The sequence below is a fragment of the Xiphophorus maculatus genome, chromosome 16 (assembly GCF_002775205.1).
Source record: "Xiphophorus maculatus strain JP 163 A chromosome 16, X_maculatus-5.0-male, whole genome shotgun sequence".
Classification (NCBI taxonomy): domain Eukaryota; kingdom Metazoa; phylum Chordata; class Actinopteri; order Cyprinodontiformes; family Poeciliidae; genus Xiphophorus; species Xiphophorus maculatus.
The window spans coordinates 16,177,479-16,197,869 of NC_036458.1; the positions used below are offsets into that span (position 1 = coordinate 16,177,479).

Consider the following 20,391-nt stretch of genomic DNA (forward strand, 5'->3'; position numbering starts at 1 on the left):
TATCTCTTTCTCTCCTGCTCTGCCTCTCTCTGTCTCTGTCAGGACAGATGGATTCAGGATTATTGCTGTGATTTTAGGCAAAGATTAGATCGGAGAGCAGATGCACTCAGTGGGAAGCGTGAGGCAGAAACATGGACGTCAAAGACGAGGGAAGTGAGGATGATGAGGCAGAGGGTGGGGCATACTGTGACTATGTGTGTCAACTGCAGCGCAGCCGACTGAAGGACATAATGTGTCCTTAAGCTGGGTGTGGGACCTACCAGAACACGCATCCACTGTGGATTTGGGTCAAAGTTGGGGGAATTTTTTATTTTTTTTTGTCATTCTTTTCTTTTTTAAAAGTACAATACTCTGTTTCTATATTACAAATTGTATTTATTTTCAAAATAATTTCAACTTGGACATTTTCTCTAGTGTTATTCTTGTTTTATCTTACTTTAAGCGGACGTTTTAATCCCACTTACTCTAATGTGGTCATTATCTGATAGATTGCAGTTTCTTAATTAATCTCATGATTTAAGCATTAAAAGTAATACTGAATAGCCAAACCTGAGGCTGGTCATTACTCTCCTTTATCCTGTTTCTTTATAACAAATCTTAAAAAATAATTCTTCATTACGAACACTAGAGGGTAATGAAACTCCTGAAAAAGCTTTCCTATAAGTCGAAGGTTTGCAACCAGAGCCACATGCAGCTCTTCAGGGCCTTTTAAAGTGGCTGTTAATACATAAAATAGATATAAAACTAAGCTGTTTTTACATAAAACTATTTTAAAAAGCTAATCTTATCGGGTTTCCTACTTTCATGTGATATCTGCACAGAGATTCCACAAAACAACAACACTAATTGCAAAAGAAATAAGATTGTTTAGTTGTTTTCTTTATTATTGTTTCCACAAAACTACAAGCTTTTTTCATCTTTGTCCGTGAGATTGAATGTTCTGTGTTCTTTGTGCTAGACAGACCTATCTGAATATTCACTGGCTGGGCCCCTTTGGGATTTGATGGAATAGAAAATTAATATCACTGATTTCCAACCAACAAGTCTGCAGTAAGTGTGTGATGCTGTCCTGTCAATATTTGTCCAAGTTATCTTAGGAATGTTTACCCTTTGAACTGAATCTGTGCTGCAAAAGAAATCAGTTCTGTACATTCACTATTTTTATTACTTCGTCCATATTTGTCTATGCAGATGTTTCCGATGTAAATATTGAGTTGCAGTTATCAAGAGTCACAATCAGAGGGCGGTAAATATTCAATCATCTCGGAATACACGCCCTAAGTCAGGAGAGTCATAAAATAAAGGTAAAAATATTCCAGGTAAAACTTTCAAAATAACCCCTAAATAGATAGCGGGGCTCAAATAAAGACAAAATAATAGTTTAAATGTGTTACCGCAGGTTTTTTTATTTTTTTTATTTTTTTTTTTATGTTACGCAACGCCTGTGAGAACTGCTCATCAGCATGTTGAGTCCGAGGCGAAGTTAAAGAGAAGGATCTGCAAGAAAGGAAAAGCTGTCCGGGAAGCCGCGCCCAAACCAAGACAAAACTGTTGATTGGGGATTTTTCAATCTTTGGGCGGGACTACAAACCAAAGCTTCATCCTGATTGGCCAGAAAGGACGTCATTCGTTGATATCTTCTTTTGATTGGTTGCCTTACAAGGCGATTAAGGCTTCACTTACAATGAACCGCAGCTGAGAAGAAGTAGGAATTACTACATTTTCTTGTTTGTACATCCTTGTGTTAAGTGCAGCATTTTTTCCTCGCACTTTGAGGATTGTCCAGCTTGAATAGTCATTTCTTTATCTAGTCCGACAGATAAGTTGTCAGACACTGAAGTGTTTCTACCAGTGCTTTGAATAAGGAAATAATCTCTTGCTAACGTTATGTAGCAAGCTAATCTCATTTATCTGTCGGAAACTCAACTTTCAGTTCACAGTTACACAACCCCACGGACAGGTAAGCGCAGCTGAACGTGTTTTCTTACTTCTCGTCCTCATTCGGCTCCTCTCCGCACTGATAAAACTGACTTTAAGTTAAACAAAAGCGTCTTGTACGGGGGAGATAAATCTGGGCTAGATTCTTCGCCATGTCAGTTCGGGGACGAGAGAGCGGATTGTCGCTGGGGGGGCGGGGGGGGGGGGGGGGGATCTGTTAATGATCACCTGATACTTTCTGGATAGGGAGATTATGAAATCGCGACTTTTAACTTCCAGCAGACTCGACCACCTGTTGACCCGACTCGTTTTTTTGCAGGCATGACCGAGTACAAGCTTGTGGTGGTCGGTGCTGGAGGCGTGGGGAAGAGCGCTCTCACCATCCAGCTGATCCAGAACCACTTCGTGGATGAATATGATCCCACCATCGAGGTGAGAACAAGACCGTCACACTGCGATCACCCCTCCAGGAAGCTGGATTTGCTCTAAATATCAGGGGTTATTCTGGTGTTAATGGCTGCAGGACTTTTAAAGGCCACTGCAGTCTGGATCTGTCATGTTAGAGCTCATGTTGTTGGCACCTAAACTTAAGAGGACTGTGTAACATAAAAGTTAAAAATGTAAATTAGAGTAGAGAAAAAGTGTTTTATTTATGTAAAAGTAACTTATCTCGTTTCAGCTTCATTTCAATGTCATGTAGCTTCCCACTCCCAATTTTTATAGATCATTAATAATCATGTAAAAACGATTTTATTCAGATTAGTCACGGGCCCTTTTTGGGATTCAGAGTAGAAATGTACAATAGCATTTTCATGTAACTACTCCTCTAGGTTCTAATTTTATATCAATGCATTTGTCATTTTGATTTCGACATGTAGATTTAAGCAAAAAATATAAGCGGATGGTAAATTTTAATAGTTATTTTGAATTGCTCACTGTGCAGATTGCACTGGAAATGTATCAAACTCATATTTCCTGGGTAATTACTCAGACTTCTTTTTTGACACACTGCTGCTTGGAGTTTTAGTTTTAGTTTTATTATGAGACATGAAATGTACGCCTTTTATAAGCTGTGTCTTATGAGCTGGAGACAAGTGCAAGTGCCGTCTTTCATCTAGCTGACAAGCAGTGCACAGCAGCAGAGAGGGGAGCACTCAAGCTGCTCAAAGAGAAAACCACAAGAAACATAAAAATGCTGAATATTCTCATATTATTGCAGACTAATTCTGACATTTTATTTTGATGTCAATATTTAAAGTTACAATAGAATTTAGATTATGGGATAGTCTTAAGTAAATGTGTCTATTGTTCATTTATTTTACGCTGCTTGGTAGTAACATGCGAGTACATCAGACCGTTCTGCTCGTTTATATAGCACCAAATTACAACAGATCTCATTTTCATATTTCAATATTGTATTTAAATCAAGTAGATGTATAACAATGCAATTTAAAAACTCACATTCAGAGCAATAGACGTGCTCTGCAACTTGATTCTACTTTCAGTACTCTACAGCTAAAGTCAAATGATTATTTAATGCCAATAATTGTTTGGTTATTTGTCTATTGTAGTCTGCAGTTGTCTGCTTAGGAGATGTGCTGCTCACAGCTCGCCGTCTGTGAGAGTTTCAAAACCACAATACCTCAGTAAAAGCAATAACTGACATGCACTTAGTTTCCACATTGCTGCTGTTTATTCTCAACCAGCACTGGAAATACGTGTCTTCTGTTTGCAAAATAAACTGCAGCCGCCGCCTTCTTTCAGCCAACTGACCGACAGTGTGCAGGAAGAGGTGGGAGAGGGTTCGCTCTGGAGTAACCTTTTCTGAAAGCTCAGTTTACCTTAATTGAACAGGCCCCTACTGAATGTAGACTGTGTTTTTCTTAAGCAGAGATCGTAACTGTGAAATAGATGCAGAGGACATCACGCCTCATAACGGAGGCATAATGAAGTCGAAGCATTTTTTTCACAGATCGGAACCGAATTTTAAATGTTTTCTCAGCTCTGCTAAAACGAGAAAACTGTTCAGCTTGCAGTAGTCGCATCTGGTAAATGAAATCCTGAAAGCCTATATGGAAGATCTTATTGGTTTCATTTAGTGTCGCTCAAAGATATAAATCATTAACGTCCCGTTAATACGGGATGAATAACTAAGATGCAACTTCAGCCAAACTGTTTGGATGATGACGTGTTTGTGACGCAGGACTCGTACAGAAAACAGGTGGTGATCGACGGGGAGACGTGTCTGCTGGACATCCTGGACACTGCAGGTCAGGAGGAGTACAGCGCCATGAGGGACCAGTACATGAGGACTGGAGAGGGCTTCCTCTGTGTGTTTGCCATCAACAACACCAAGTCCTTTGAGGATGTTCACCTTTACAGGTAGAGAGTGATTTAACAGAAATTCGAAATTCTGGATCTGCAGTAAATTGGTGCTGGAGAGAGACACCATGTTGACTCAGAACAGTTTGAGTCACACTTTACTGTTTTTGGGACATCAGATTACTGCAGGACTCAACAGTTTAGCTATGAAGGCCATTTCCTGCTGAGCAGGAACTGTGCGCATTTCTCTCAAGCACACATGCTGAGTGTAGTTAAAATTTCTTTGACCGTTTGAATCAAGGCAGCTCATTTGCTCATTTCAAGACGAACGGCTCCTTTGGAGTTTAGACTCTGCAGTTTATTGTTTAAAAAAAAAAAAAAAAAACGTGACCGACCCAGATAGGTGGCTGCGAACGAGGTCAACCTCATTGTCTGAGGGTTTTTTTTGTTTTGTCTTTTTACATGTCATCTCCTCAGAGAGCAGATCAACCGGGTGAAGGACAGTGACAGCGTTCCCATGGTGCTGGTGGGGAACAAGAGCGACCTGAGCGCCCGCACGGTGGAGACGAAGCAGGCTCAGGAGCTGGCACGGGGCTACGGCGTGCCATTCGTAGAGACGTCCGCTAAAACCAGACAGGTGTGTGGAAACAGGAACACCTGTGGTTCAACTCAATTAAACTGTAATGGAAAAGTTCATTTATCTCAGCAGTTGAATTCAAAAAGTCTTGGCACTTGGAAATTGAATTGTTTGGTTGCACACAAAATAATATTTTTAACAAGTTTTGTTTGTAATATGAGGACTAAGGGGTTGAGGTCTGACCTAATTTACCTGGTTTCTCTTCCACACCTTTTTCTTCCACTAAACCTGCCATTAATACCCTTGGCTGCAGCTCTCTATGAAGAGCAGCTTGTTAAGCGATGGCCTTTTGTGGGTTAGCCTCCTTGTGGAGAGTATCTGTTAGAAAACCTTTAAGTCTGTTTTTTTTTCACACGATTTTGAAAACGGTAAACGTGGCCTTCACAGTTCTTTATTAAAATGCTTTGATTTCTTTATGCGATGCGTCAGATTGCGAAGGTACCTAATTTTGGGTTACCTTTAAAACCATAAAATTATAAAAGTTTACAACCAATAAATACACTTTTTGAATGTGATTGATTTCTGGACCACCACTAACGTACGTACTAACAGACTGAAGTAAACAAGACTTCTGAAAATGTTACCAAACAAATTATTGGGTAACTTTGGGTTCCTTTCTGTGCAATCTACATGTTTTTTTGTTTTTCTGTCTGGTCTTGCAGGGTGTGGAGGAAGCCTTCTATTCACTGGTGCGGGAGATCAGAAGATACAAGGAGACCAACCGCAGCAACAAGAAGAGCAAGAAGAGCAATCAGAGACGCTGCATTATACTATAGCACACACACACACATCCAGCCAGCATCCCTGAGAGCACTTGTATAATACCGCCCTTCACTGTGGAGGCGTCGGTAAAACAGACGGTGCAGAATCGGTTTTCATCGCTGCGACCGTTTCTACTGTCGCCATGTTTGTCATTTCTTCAGTGTTCATCTGCTTAAGGAGGATTTCACTGTATGCTGTGCGTAACTGCACTTTGCACAACAATGGGTGAGGAGCTCAGTCTGCATTTGCATTAAATACTTTTGACTTTTTTTTCCTTTTTATTTTGAATCAAATGTCAGTGTTTGACATCGAAAGAGAACAAATACCTTCAGTATATTTTTCATAGGACATTTGCTCGTCGCCCTAGTCAGGTTTTTCCACTCATTTCAGAATAGATGTCTGTAGCCTCTCAAACACAACAGCAGTTTATTTTGTATGTCGGTAATATTTTCATGGGGCAGATTCTTCTGTTGAAACCTTCGAACCATGTTTCAGTCTCCCAGCTTAACTTTATACATTTGTGTTCATTAGATATTAGGATAAGTTTGTGCCACTTTCAAAATTTACTCAGGAAAATGCTTCTTATCGGGCTCCGACTAATCCGCTTACAGGCCTGTACACTCGCATCGTGTGTATCATTCTCAGTGTTGGTTGCATTTATAATTCACTGTCTGTGCACACTTTGTTACAGCACTCTTTCACCTCATCGCCACAGCATGTGAGTTGTGAAAACATTCGTGTCGCGTTATTTGCACACTCATGCTGAAGCCAGTGTTTCATCAGTTTTCCGATCATGAGAGATGCTGGATGGTTAGTATAAGAAAAAATGTTTTTGATTGTATGTCACTAATAGTTTTCTATTTTTGTAGAACTACTTGATGCATCCCCCACTGTAATAAAAAAAATATATGAAATTACAATGCTGAATGCAAAGTAAATAAAGAAAGTCACATCTTGAGTTGCTTTTTTTTTTTTAGAAACCTCTGCTGTTATATCATTTGTCATTGCATTGTGAACCAAAGTGGGTGCATAGCTCCGGGAGACATTCATACACATGGTAATTGAGCAAATGATTACTATGGAAGCCATTAAATTAATAACTGCATTAATAAAAATTATTTAGCAGATCAATGCTTAACCAGCTTGAGGCAGAAGCAGTGCAGTAGTCTATTTTAGGAACAGTTTTCCTGGTTTAAATTAATTCAGACTATTTGGAGTTGTAACAGTTCCAGTCACCATCCTCTGCAGGGCCCCTTTTTCTACCGTACTCTAGCTGCAGTCCCGCTGCATCACAGTGCCACTACTTTGAGTTAATGTATTAAATATACAAGGCCTTAATCTGAGCCATGTCTGACGGAAAATGTAGTCTATATACACTCTATAGTTGAATCAATTGACTTTTGCTTTCATAATTGGTCTAAAATGGATCACTAAGGGGAAGTTTTTCAGTTGGTAATGTAAAATCAGAAAAATATTGTTAAAAGGGGCAGTATTATGTATTGTCCAGGCACAAAGTGCTATTTCGCAGCTTAATGTAGCCATTACCTTCAATTATAAAAATGTGTATATCAAACATACAGTCAAAAAATGTTGACTTTGCAATTTTACAAATTTTGCAAACATTTAAGCAATCCCGAATGGTTGCCATGGGAGATTCAAGGATTCCTCAGACATGCATGAAGGAATCAAAACACTATTTGTGCTTTTGATGAGGGAATAATATAACTCAAAAAAGAACTTTACATAATACTGCCCTTTTAAGAAAATGTATTGCATAATACCATTTTGTTTTTGTACTAAAGCTAAACTAGGCTCAGGTTTTAGTCTGTCAGCTAGTAAACCAGAGGAAGAGCTGTGGTTTTGAGGTGTGAGAAAGAGCAACTTCTTTTACAGCTCTGAACCAGTTCAGTCTGACATCTCGTAATATCGGAAAGTTAAACATGCAGCATGTGGTTAATGCCACGTTAACCCAAACACCTGCTCAGTTACCGACCAGAAAATGACTCCACTTAAAATTAAATTTGACTTTATTTTACAAAAAGGCACTACAAGTAAATGTATTTATAGAAAACATGAAAAAGTGTCAAAAAGGCATTTTTACAGTCAAAAGCAACAAGTAGAGTCCAACTTCCCTATCCAACAGGATGAAGTTTTTAATCACCATCCGAATCGAGACACAAGCTTGCTCTGGTCATCTAGATCTTTCTGAACCTTCTTCCTCATGTAGAAGATTGGACAATCACGACTGCAGAACAGTGAACATAGACAGTGTTACATTTTTACAGCTAATAAACCTGAAAGCTTCGAGTTTAGATAAAAATGTGGATCAGGCGTTTCTTCTGTACCTGGTGCAGAGCACATCTTCATGGAGCGAACCCTGGCAGCGCTGGCACTGAGTCCACAGACGGGAGAAACGCTCCTCCAACGCATTCAGGTGGAAGATCTATTCCATTATAAAATAATAAATCAATAAAAGTCAAAGGGAAAATTTTTAAAACCAGGAAAATAAGAGAAAAATCGATTCTGCCAGTCACTTGCGTACCTCTTTTTGATAAAGTTCAGACTCTTTCTTTTTGCAGAAATCACACACAGCAGCTGGAAGGACAAAGATTAAATATAAAGTGACCTGAGAAGAACATCAATTAAAAGCAAATAAAAAGCACAGGAAGCAAAATCACACCATCAGTCTTGAGCACAGCTTTACAGCCGATGCAGGTGCTTCTCTTCTGAGCGAATGCCATGAGGCCTCCGACCTTTGAGGTCAACACAGTCTTGCAGCGCGTGTGGTCGCCCTCTAGAAAGAGAAAATTTAAACCATTCAGGCTGTAGTCACACATTTCTCTGCTGAAAAAGAAACGACGCATTCTCATTGCTACCGTCATCACACTGTTATGCGTACGTTTCTAAAATTTATTTCCAATTAGATTGGATGTTTGATCTGATTTGAAAAAAGTATTCAGATATTTACACCACATTTTCTCACAACCAGAAACGCCAATGTATTTTATGTGATAAAGTAATGCATAATAGTGAAAAATACTATAATTTATCTTTTTTTATACGCAAATATAAACCAAAACGGTATAGTCGTGTTTACTGTAACACTTCTGAATAAAATCAAGTGAAACCAACGGTGTTCAGTCTCAGGGCAAATTAAGCTGTTCTGAGACAATCTGTATGAACAATCAAGAACACACCGTGTTGGTGGCAGCATCACGTTGGCCAATCAGAAAAACATTTTGTTCCACTTCACTATTAAACTCTAATCTGAGTTGGTCAGTCACATACAATACTGCAAAAAATATGAATCAAGGTTTTAATGTGATAAAATGCTAAAAAGTTCAACCGGTGCGAGGCATAGTAAATAAAGGACACAAAAAGTCCTCTTGAACACGTGGCTTATTATGCATTAGTTAAGCCTGCTGCAACAGTCAATTGAATAATAAATTAAAATATGCTCAATAATATGCATTCTGATGATTAATAATTTTTGAAGGGCAATTTTGTTTACAGAGATATCATAATAAATTTTATGTTTAGTTCCAGTTGTTTGTGGTTTTTATTTCCATTTTATTTTGGATTTTTAAAATATTTTCCAGTTCCAGTGAAAATTAAAGTTTATTGGTCTTTGACAGGGGGAACCTGCATTGTTATGACGTTATACGTTACCTGTAAACGGTCTCACAACAACAAGATTGTCATTTATCGCAATTATTACTGGGACAACTTGGCGTCCAGCGAAATTTGTTGTCATCGTGGCAGATTTAGCATTAGGAACAAACATAATGGAGAAAAGGTCAATATCATTGGTGAGTTCTTGTACTTAGCAGGACGCTCTCCGCCTTGGTTTCCCCCAGGATGGGCTCGAATATCCTCAGCAGCGGCTTGGACAGCTGCTGCTCCAGGTAGTACTGTGTGTCGATGGGAATATTGTTCTCCAGAACATAGATTGGGTCCTGAGAATTAGAAATAACAGAAGAATTAAATGTCTATTAAAGAGAAAAATGACAGCTCACATGCGTTGCATACCTCTGACTTCATGTAAGCGGCTGCTCCCTTTGCAGCCTTGATGATGACGTAGGGGACTCGGTCTCCCAGGTTTGGGGCGCTACCTGCATCCCTTTTCCTCATCCTGTAAAAAACACCAACATGAACAAGGACATTTCCTACAAAAACATTTCTTTTCTCTAAACCTTAACTGAAATGAGGAGTTATTAAATAATCCGACCTTTCGGCCAGCTCCACGTGTGCCTGCTTGCCAGCGTACTCCTGGGCTGTACGCGTCAGCTCTTTAGTGATGACCAGCTGACTGATGTCAATGCGATTGCACAGCAGGTCTGAGATCACTTCTTTCGCATGATCCACTGCACCTTGAGGATCCCTAAAGAAAACACACAAAAATTAACCTAAAATGTAATTTCCTGTAGTTTTCATGCTTACAGAAACACATGAAGATCCGCTTTATTAAGATTCAAGCAGACTGTACCTCTCAATGAGAATCTTTTGTAGACAAGTGTTAATAAGGTTGGCCACTAGAGGGCAGTTGTCTCTGCGGACTGTCTCAATGCCTTTACAGTCCATCTTGTCATGCGTGTCTGGACTGGAGGAGAAATACAGGCCTGCATAGCGCTTCTTATTGATCAGCAGGTATGGGTAATACACCTGTGGAGATCAAAACACAGATGTTCATTTTATTAAATAAATTTGAAGTGACCAAAAGGAAAAACTGAACAGTGTTTCCCACTCTTGAAGGATTTACAGGAAATCCAACAGTTTGCTTATTATTCACAAGGTTTTTAGTCATCTTTCATGCCCAAACTCCGTGCATATCCAAAGTACAACTTCCCAGCACTAACATGTAGAAATAAAAAAATAAAGTATACAAACCAAAGTTTAAAATAAATTTTGAGTAAATTGTGCTATAGTATTTAGTCTTTCAGTCAAAAAAAAAAAAAAGTATACATTACAGACAGGTGACAGGTCAAAACATGGACAGACACGAATAAGAAGGACTGCCTAACTAGTTAACATATCATTTAAATGAAACTATTGAAAAAAAATGAGAAAGAAAAAAAAAACACACTTTTTGGAGCAACTTTTTAAGAAATTCTTATATTTAAATGGATTAACTATAAGATACATTTAATAGTTTTATTGTTATCCAGATCTAGAAAATATTTACATTTCAGGATTTCGGTTACTTTAAAAGAACCATCTTCACAAAAGTAAAAATGTAAAAAAAATATTTTGTACATCTTAAGGCATGTTGATAGTATATATTACTATCAGCATGTTTGATAGTAGCATGTACTACTATCAAACATATAGTTTGATAGTAATATCAAACTATATATACTATATAGTATATGCTGATATATACTATCAGCATGCCTTACAACAGGTACAACATTGTTAAAGCATGAAAAAGCAATGCGAGTAGTTATTTAAGACATTTGTAAATACAAAAAACAGATTCTCTGAAAGTTTATCCAGTTTATGCCTGGTTCTGACTTATGAGTTATTTGTATCAGAATTACACCGTGTCCCAAATTATTATGCAAATTGGATTTAAGTGTCATAAAGATTGCATTTTTTTGTTGTGCTATTAAATTTATAGATGGTATTGTGTGTCAGGGCTTTTTGAATCACTATAATTAATTTCAGAGAGTTGATTAGTTTGTCTTGTGAGCTCAATTAAAGGAAATCTATTTAAGAAGGATGTTCCACATTATTAAGCAGGCCACAGGTCATCTGTTCTTTTAAAAGGACAAATTTTACCTTCTCAAACTCCAGCTTGATGGGTGGAGTGAAATGCGACGACACCCACTCAGCTGCTTCCCTCCCGATTTCCATGGCTTCTTTCACGGTTGTAACTCCGAGTTTGACCATGACAGAGTCTGTGTCTCCATAAACCACCTTAAGAGAGACAAAAAGGATTATATTTTAAATAATCCAAAAACGAATCCCTGAAAAACAAAGATAGAAGTTTTTTTCAGTAATAAAAACACAGAGAAGTGTCTCACCCTGGCATCAGCTTGGTATCCGTTGGAGATTGTATATTTGGACTCCACCAGTTGTTTGGTTTTCTCAATCATCTGTCTTCCAAAACCAGTGACACTCTAAAAGAGATAAAAGCAAATGTAAAATAGGTAAACCTCTGACTTTAAGAGTGCATCATATCTCTCTCATTATTTAGCAAATAGAAATAATTTTGGTGAATGAAACCAAGCTGAAAGAGGAAATGTTTAGTGTGTTGTAACTTCAGACAATGGGAGAAAAAAAATGGTGTAAATATCTTGTTTCATCTAAACATCTCCATCTCCACCTGTTCTGTGGTTTCTTATCTTAACCCTACATCTCGTTTGCCGTACTTGCTCTAACTTCACATCTGTGCACAACAAAAATATGGAAAAAAACTGAGTAAAAAACAAAACAGCTGATCAAGGCCAAAACTGAACTGGGAAACTGCACCATGCCTATTCACCTAGAGCCATTCACCATCCGATTAACTGGAACAAGCAAGTGCTCACCTGTGAGATCTCCAAGCAGGGCAGTTTGCCCACCTGGGCCCCGGTGAAGCCGTACACAGAGTTGGCACTGATTTTCAGGGCTAGCTGTCGGCCATCTAGCACCTGCTTCTTGAAAGGATCGGTTTCCTTCTTTAGTTCCGCTTTGGCCCTGTGGGGACAAATGGGAATAAATGTCAGAGCTAAAATATCCAACTAAGTGATCTACTATTATATAACATCTATAAGAAAAAAACTGCAGGCATATGTTTCATTAAACCATATTATAGAGCATCCTCTCTCGGACTGGGTATGCTAAATATCAAATAGCTGTAGATGAATGTAAAAACTAATGTATACCGTCTTAATTCAGACTACTAGCGCTTTTTCGATTTTAAAGTAGTTCAAACCTCTTTCGGGCAGACAGCAGGTTCTCCAGGATCTCTGGAAGAAGGCCTTTTCTCACAGAGCTCTTCACAAACTGATCACCTGTGGGAGTCTTGATGAAGTCATCTGGTGACAATCTGCAGACATAGAAACATACAGCTATTAAAAACAAGTCTCCAAAGACTTGGTCTGAAGATAGTAGTTATTTATGCCAATTTAATTGAAACCATTTGTGAAAAGATGTCATATATCTGATCTTTGGTTTTTACAAGGCTTTCATTTGCTGAATCCGATTTCTTTTTCAAAGAAAATAAGACATAAATAATATTCATTTTCTTATGGTTACCATGTAGTAAGTGGTTCTTACATAATTATTTCAAAAGCAAAACAGATGCCATAAAACAGGTATTTATTTTTACAAAAGTGTTTTTTGTTCTTTTTATAGCGATTGAAAGTTTGTGCAAGAAGCCATAGTGTAATCTGCTTTAAATCTTAGACTCTTATAACCTCAGTAAACTCCTGATTTGTCACAAGGTTGTAGAAAATAGTCAGTTTTTAAATAGTTTTAGACCTTCCTCAAACACCTCACGAGAAGAACTATTTCAAATCTTCTTCCCTCAATAAGAGCGTCCACACTGCAGAGTGTTGTGAGAGCAATCTCGTCCCACAAACATATTTTTGCAAACAGTCAATATTTCCTTGAATTTCTTCCTTGTGGGTTGGTGACGGTACAAATCGAGAATGAAAAGGCTTACCCCAGTTTCTCAGCAGAGCCTTTCTGTAGCAAGGTGGTGTAGCACAGATTGTGAGCCATCATGATGGACGGATACAAGGAGGAAAAGTCCAGGGTGGCAATAGGAACGCTGTAATAGCTGAAAAAATAAAGAATGATGGATGATTTAATATCTGTACCTAACAGAGAGCAGTAGATTTTTGAACACACAGTAGCCTAAAGAACCAGTAGATGTACAGACCCTTTCTCTGGCTCAATGACCGTTGCTCCCGTGTAATCTTCTCCCCCCTCAGTTTTCACAACAGGCATTACCAGATCCTGTTTCATAGCCTTAAAAAAAGAGACATAGATACTTATTTCTAAGTGGATTCAAAAATCAGTCCATGCATTCATTACTGCCTGCATCTCTCGCTCTTTGAATCACATTTAACAAAGTGGAAAGGCCCAGAAGGTTTTTGGATATTAATATTTGACAGTACCATCTGAACAATACAAAGTAATGATATGGCTCAGGACAAACTGAAAAATCTTGCAGACCAATGACTTTTAAAGGAGGGGAAAGAGCTCTCTCACAGTTTGAAACTATTTCTTGTTTTATGAAGCTCATACATGTTTTCCAAATTACTTTCCTACCACAAACTGACCTACAACCCTTTCAGGGTATGGCAGAGAAACAGCCTCTCTCTAACTTGACTCATTTGCAAGTCCACCTTAGTATCTTGTCAAGTGGGAAAAAAGCACACATGAAGTAAATCCGATGTGAGTTTCTTACCTGCCGCAGCAGCTGAGAGACAACTTTGATCTGCTGTCCTCTGGAGAGGAGGTAAGTGAGAGGCACTCCCGTCACTCTGGCCATCTCCATGTAGTTAATCACACACATCAGTTTCTGCAGCAGGCGCAGCGGGAGGTAGGCATCTTTCAGGCAGTAGACCGCCAAACGGCGCCGTGTTTGCTCGTTTCCATTCTGATGTGGAAGAAAGAAGGTGGTGAAACCAAGCGAGGAAAAACAGCTGTGACGATAAAAAACAAAAAAGAAAAAAGAAAAGTTCAAAACCAGGGATACCTGCAGATCGGTGATGATTGAATGTTGCACATCCTCCTTCTGTTCTTGTAGAAAATGGAAACTCACAGCGTTCAGAGTGTAGGAGCGTAATTTGTAATCCCTTAGTAGAACCTGCAAGAAACACACCAATCTATAACCCTGGAAAATGTTTTTACCTATTCAATAATTGTACATAATAAATGTACAAGTGGCATTTAGAGTGCTGACCTGCAGCAGATCAAACTGAACTCGACCCTCCATGTTGATGGTCTTGTTCTCCCTGCGCCCCATCTGCTTACTCTGGAAGTTTGACTCTCGCAGAACTGATTTGATGCCTCGCATTCGACCCAAATATGGAAAATAATCCACCTGAAAGGATGTCAGAAAATTGAGAAAACAGATTGGATAGGGTTTTTTGTACTTTTGCACAATGTTATCAATGTTAAAATTAAATTAAATTTATTTGCACAGAACTAATTCACAATAAATGTGTCTGATAGCATTTTACAAGATAAAGATTTTCTCCTCATTTTTAAAATCAAAATTACAGCTTCAAAAGGAAAATTCCCTGAGCTCAGAGGAATAAAATAGAATTACAAAAACATTCCAATCTCGTTTTCTATTTTTATCCAGATCTGAAAAAAAAACTTGAAACAAATTCCAGTGTGCAGACATTTTAAGAGAGATTCTAGTTATATTGCAAAGCAATAAAATTCTGCTTGATTGCCAATTTTCTGTTTAAGAAAGCAAAATGTCTAGCAGAAGTTGGAACTGATTCAAAGAGTCTTTTAAACGTGGTTTTATCTCACCTTCAAAGCAGCCGCTCTGTTGAGCAAGTAGGGAAAGTCGAAGTTCTGGATATTATATCCAGTTATGATGTCTGGGTCTACAGTCCTTAAGAACTCCGCCCAGCTCTGCTCAGAAGAGAAATGTAACAAAAAAAGGTGATATTTTAAAATCAAATAAAAATATATATATATTCAAATCTGCTGTGAGAGTTTCTTATTCTGCCTTCTAGAGGCTGATCCCTACCCGCAGAAGCTGTTTCTCCTGAGTGAAGCATAATATCTGAGAGCCAACAATGCTAGCGCAGGCCTGGAGGGTGAAAACTGTGCGAATGAACGGCTCAGTTTCACCCTGCCTTTGGACCATAGAGGCTATCTGAATCACTGGATCTTTATCTGGTTCTGGGAAGATTCCTGGACAAAAAAAACATATTTTAAAAAATCAGCATCAACAGGTCTTTGACTGGGCTTTTGTCTCATGTTCAAATAATGTGGAAGAAAAGCAAATGACAAGAAATTACCTTTTCTTCCTGCACACTCTATGTCAAAGCTAAGGACCCTAAGTGGAGCGATCTTCTGCCACTCTCCTTCTGCAGGGTGACTTATGAAGTCTGTCCATCCGACATCAACTTCATATTGACAGAAAGAAACCTTAAAAAGAAGTACAAGAGGTGGAGTAGGACAGCAGTTTTACAACGTTGACAATATAAAACAACAAAATAATGAAGAAAGGTGGGATCAAGAAGTAGGTAGGTAAAGATACTCGTCTAATAAAAGCAACACCAACCTTTCTTGGAGTCTGAGAATCTGTGTCTATTGAGGTCTTCTCTTCACGCACTCTGTACTTGTCTTTGGGAAGTTCAATCCAGCAGCATCCCACTACATCACTGTCCACCATGAACCTATGAAACATGAGTAGGCTTGTCAGACTGCACAAGTAAAGCCTGCCATGTTCTTTAGTCAGTGTGAGCTGGTTTTGTTCCATGTCAACTGCAATGCATTTCATTAGGATGTGGGTATTAATGTAAAATTGGGAAGTGAATGGGAAACTTTACAAATAAAATTGAAAAGTGTGGCATGAATTTGTATTAACTCCTCACATGTTTGCTTACTTGCTTTAATAAAATAGTTCAGGTAGATTAGAGGGTGAGCATCTGTAAACAATGCTTTACAGGTTTTAATCCAGACTCTAAACCTATTCTAAAACATTGATATGCTTTAATACCTCTGTCACACCCATTTATTTATAAATACATTTTAAAAACATAAATTGATTATTTTTTCCCACCTTACAATTATAGACAACTTTATAGACATTGCCTCAATTGTTCTGATATTTTGGATTGTAGAAGATACAAAGTGTGAAGAAATTAGCCTTTCAAAAAGTTTATTATATAGAAATTATTTATTTATTTATTCTTGTGATATAGAAACAATAAGTTGGGCTTTTTTATAGAATTTTTAGTAATAAATACTATTCATTTAACACTCTTTTCTCTCCATTTTTTAACAAAGCATACCCACCTGATTTCAAAATCTATGTTGGCCTCATAAGCCTGGTAGCTCTGGATGGGAAAAGGTCCAAACTTAAAGCCCTGTTCCAGCAGCCGCTTTGCAGGCGCGATGAGACGAGGCATCGCCATCGTTATCCGCAAGAAATCAAGGCTGCGTTGTCCGTGGTAACCATATATGCCTTTAGTTGAAAGAAAAGAGATGCTTGGAATAACAATTATATCAAATCACATTGCTAGAAAGTAACAAGCATAATAAATACAACTCTGATGCAGGGTTTTATTCCAACATTGATTTTTTTACAGGTTCCATATTTTTCAAACAGCCTAATCAGAAATTATGACAGCTGGTAAAGTCCTTTAAAAGCTCAATTTCTATATACTTACTCTCTTTACGGCAGATGTCCACAGCAAGCACTGTGATCGAGATGTTGTCCTTATTGGAGCGCATGTCCTTAAGAACAACAGAGTTCAGCTCTCTTTTAAATTCATCCAGGTAATTAGATGTGAACCCTCAAAAAAAAAAAGAGCAAAAAATTATTGTTGTAACATCAGTTACAAGATTTTGTAACAAATAGTGATAATCTATACATAAGTCAGAAAACCAATGGTGCTTTTTTTGCTAGTTTAAGTATTGCAGAAGATCCACCTTATCGTATAAACTACAGCTAAAAGTCAAACACTCACCACTTGGTGCAGGAACATAGAAGTAAGGCGCAAAGCCATGAACATGACAGCACACACTGTTCCCACTATCTGTTACACCAAACATCCTAATGATAGGAACTTTTCCTTGTGACTGACCAGGCATCCCAGTTATAGAGCCACCTGCAGGAGGCGAAAAAACAACACACGTCGTTTTCTATCATCGTACATAACATATCCTGTCTCTTCTAGATGTTTAGTAGAATTTTCTTGCATTATCTAGATGTACTTTATGTTTCTTAATATCTACCCAGGTAATAGTCGAGATCAATCTGCTGGAACACCAATGTATCTGAAGATGGATCCAGTGAGGGGGCAGAAGGCCTTCTCCAACGAGGGTTTAGGTCTGCTGAGAAAAGGTCACCTGACAGGACAGGAAGTTAAGTTGGTGTTAATACTAAATTACATTATGAGATTTTGGTTAAAGTCAGCCCAACACTCACCCACGGGAATGACATCATGTCCGGCCTGTCCTTCCATGTCTTCCACATCCATCTCTGCATCATCAAACATTGACAATTCTTCCTCAAACTGGGATGGACTGTCCTCCCAGTCACCAGTCGCTTTACCTCGCTTGGCCTGGGATGCACCACCCATGAGAGGGCCACCGTTGCGTCGCTTGAAGTCCATAACTGCAAGCAATTTAATTCAAAATAAAAAGGTCAGAAAATTCAGAAGAGAGACAGAACATGCTTAATTAGCACAGGGAAAAAAACTAACAGTATAGATGCTTTATTGTGTGCAGCAGATTGAGAAAACGTATACTATTGAAAATATTAAAATATGCTGCAAACACATGTTGGAAAGAAATAAAAAAGGATAGATGATTATTGATGTTTATAACTATAGATGCTTAGCTGGGGAAACTGTAATAAAATTAATACACATTCATCAAACCCAACAGACATACAGAGTATTTGCCAATGTTATTGCAGCTCAGGTGCCCAAAGTCGATCCTCGAGGGCCTGCATCCTGCATGTTTTAATTCTCTCCCTGGAGGTAGTAACAACCTTTTCAGCATGTCAGTGTTCTTCTTAGGCTTTCTAATGAGCCATCATTGGATCCAGGTGCGTTAAACCAGGGAGAGAACTAAAAAAATGCAGGATGTCGGACCTCGAGGACTGACTTTGGACACCCCTGAGCTAAAGTATTATCCCAAAGAGAGTAAATGCAGTTGGATGGCAGCATTTCAGACCGTGCACTATTTTGTAAAGTACTCGTAACATGAGAAATTTTGAAAAAGTTCGCGGGTTGTTAATATTCGTTCGAGGCACATAATACACAAAGGCACGTGAAAAGCTTCACATAATACACAGTTCACCAACTACTTGAGTCAAAACGCACTCGACGACACGCATTTAACATTTCACTGTTATGTTAAGCACAGTGAGCGCAATAATTTATTAGTGGGACGTGTGGTTTCCATCTCAAATCCTTTACAACAAGCTACTAACGGCAGCTAGCAAACGGTGGATATAAACACAAATATGGTCTCGAGCTAAACTACATGAAGGTTTATGCTCAGATAAACCTACTAACACCATTATCGACCACCGATGCGTTTCTAGTGATGTTATAAATACCTGTAAAACTTGATCTTCCTCTACAAGCCCCTTCCGACAGCAGCTCCCGCCACTCGTCTTCAATTTGTGGGGTTTCGACGCCGAAAGCGCGGAAAAATTTCCGCGTAGTTACTCGGTCTACAACTAAAGGAACGGACAATGACGTCACAAATATGGCGGAAGTCAGAGTAACTACATAGGCGTCGCAGAGGAAGTCAAACTAGACTTGTCCACACCTTGTACAAGAAGAAGACAGCGTTTTCTTGACTAATTCACGTGACACCCGACTTAGTATATCCTTTTGAAATGTTCAAAAATAACGTTAACATTTTTTAATTTTAACGTTATTAAAATTAAATAATAATTTAATCATTATTAAATTATTATTTATCTCTCCTTTTTATATTACCATGAGATGACGTCTGTCCGGGGGGCGGGGGGAATCATGCAGCTGACCATGTTTTGTGTATTTTAATAAAATCTAATAAAAAGCCTTATTTTTAATTTTTTTAAAAATAGGGCAGCATATTTAAAATCGCTTCGTCTGACTCTTCAACAGGTATTCTTACTGTTTTTTATATTTTCTTCTTATATTTATATTTTTTTAATTGATCTTGATTGTAACAATAAAACAAGGACTAAAATATTTTCAGAAAATCTAAATTATTGAATTGTTTTCAATATTTTTCACAATTCTTAACTTACCTCTTCTAAACATCAGCCATTTTAAGCAACCATTATTTTATGAAGACGCAGCAAAGGTTGCTTCTTTTGGTCAGACTATCAAAAGTTGATGAAAAAATCAAAAGTTGAAGATTTTGCATGCTTATGCATGCTATGTTTTGCAGTATTACCAGACTTGTGGGGAAGTAGTTAACCTACACCAGGATATTTTTGCTTTTGCTCACAGAACCTGCATCTGGTCTATTGTTATTTCAGATGAGAAGCAGTCCAGCAGCTGTGATGATAAGACATTTAGAGAGCAAATATCTAGGCCTATTTTAAAAATAAATACCCTTGCACAATGGGTTTGCTTAATACATACCTCAATGTTTGTGATGCTTTAGCTATTTCCTGACTCACATGTGCAGAAGTCACAGACCAGGATGATAAAAGGCTCTGACACTTAACCAGATCTGGGCCAACAGACTTAGATAACAAGAAATAGAAAATTGAGCTGTGACAATTCAGACATGCATCAAATAACCCAGGATGCACTGCTACATTCCTGTCATGATTTTTCTCTTTAGACACCTTTAGGGTTTTCTGAAACTGCCAAACTAAGACTTCTTACACCACCCATTTGTGATGTAATTCTGGAATAATGCATAACTGAATAATGTGGTGTAAGAAAGGAAGTGGAGTCTCCTTTTAGAATGGAAGATGTCCCATGTTCAATTATTTGTAAAATTGACCTTGTGTAGTTCCACTCCATGTTTGCAGAATATTGCCAGCCTTAATTGTGATTCATACATGACCACATGACATTTAAAGAAGTGCT

The 20,391-nt window shown here is 38.3% G+C and overlaps 2 protein-coding genes across 3 annotated transcripts; one reads left to right on the forward strand and one right to left on the reverse strand.

The window, feature by feature from the left end:
* The first annotated feature begins 1,570 nt into the window (after positions 1–1,570).
* Positions 1,571–6,617, forward strand: LOC102232995 (GTPase HRas-like). 2 transcript variants are annotated; one of them, XM_023348763.1, is made up of 5 exons: positions 1,571–1,705; positions 2,258–2,370; positions 4,142–4,320; positions 4,738–4,897; positions 5,560–6,617. In XM_023348763.1, exons 2-5 carry the CDS (start codon positions 2,260–2,262, stop codon positions 5,671–5,673), a joined length of 564 nt encoding a protein of 187 aa, XP_023204531.1. In that variant the 5' UTR covers positions 1,571–1,705; positions 2,258–2,259; the 3' UTR covers positions 5,674–6,617. The 2 variants fall into 2 exon arrangements, with proteins under 2 accessions (XP_023204531.1, XP_005807049.1); XM_005806992.3 differs by having other exon boundaries at positions 1,572–1,960.
* Positions 6,618–7,679: 1,062 nt separating this feature from the next.
* On the reverse strand, positions 7,680–19,036 carry pold1 (DNA polymerase delta 1, catalytic subunit). The gene is made up of 27 exons (XM_005806993.3): positions 18,912–19,036; positions 17,772–17,960; positions 17,579–17,692; positions 17,311–17,451; positions 17,011–17,136; positions 16,637–16,805; positions 15,900–16,014; positions 15,634–15,763; positions 15,360–15,526; positions 15,137–15,241; positions 14,556–14,696; positions 14,349–14,459; positions 14,058–14,249; positions 13,527–13,615; positions 13,308–13,424; positions 12,576–12,689; positions 12,190–12,337; positions 11,683–11,778; positions 11,438–11,575; positions 10,146–10,321; positions 9,888–10,040; positions 9,689–9,791; positions 9,483–9,615; positions 8,340–8,453; positions 8,202–8,254; positions 8,005–8,102; positions 7,680–7,904 (listed from the first exon to the last, which is right to left on the reverse strand). Exons 2-27 carry the CDS (start codon positions 17,956–17,958, stop codon positions 7,817–7,819), a joined length of 3,318 nt encoding a protein of 1,105 aa, XP_005807050.1. The 5' UTR covers positions 17,959–17,960; positions 18,912–19,036; the 3' UTR covers positions 7,680–7,816.
* Between the last annotated feature and the right edge of the window lie 1,355 nt (positions 19,037–20,391).

Bases quoted from the DNA above. Each gene is read 5' to 3' on its own strand.
- pold1 (XM_005806993.3), bottom strand. From the start codon at position 17,958: ATGGACTTCAAGCGACGCAACGGTGGCCCTCTCATGGGTGGTGCATCC. The intron at 9,616-9,688 runs GTATGCAACGCA...TCTAATTCTCAG, and splicing joins CCGCTTACATGAAGTCAGAG to GACCCAATCTATGTTCTGGA. The intron at 8,255-8,339 runs GTGTGATTTTGC...TTGTCCTTCCAG, and splicing joins AGCTGTGCTCAAGACTGATG to CTGCTGTGTGTGATTTCTGC.
- LOC102232995 (XM_023348763.1), top strand. From the start codon at position 2,260: ATGACCGAGTACAAGCTTGTGGTGGTCGGTGCTGGAGGCGTGGGGAAG. The intron at 2,371-4,141 runs GTGAGAACAAGA...TTTGTGACGCAG, and splicing joins AATATGATCCCACCATCGAG to GACTCGTACAGAAAACAGGT. The intron at 4,898-5,559 runs GTGTGTGGAAAC...CTGGTCTTGCAG, and splicing joins CGTCCGCTAAAACCAGACAG to GGTGTGGAGGAAGCCTTCTA.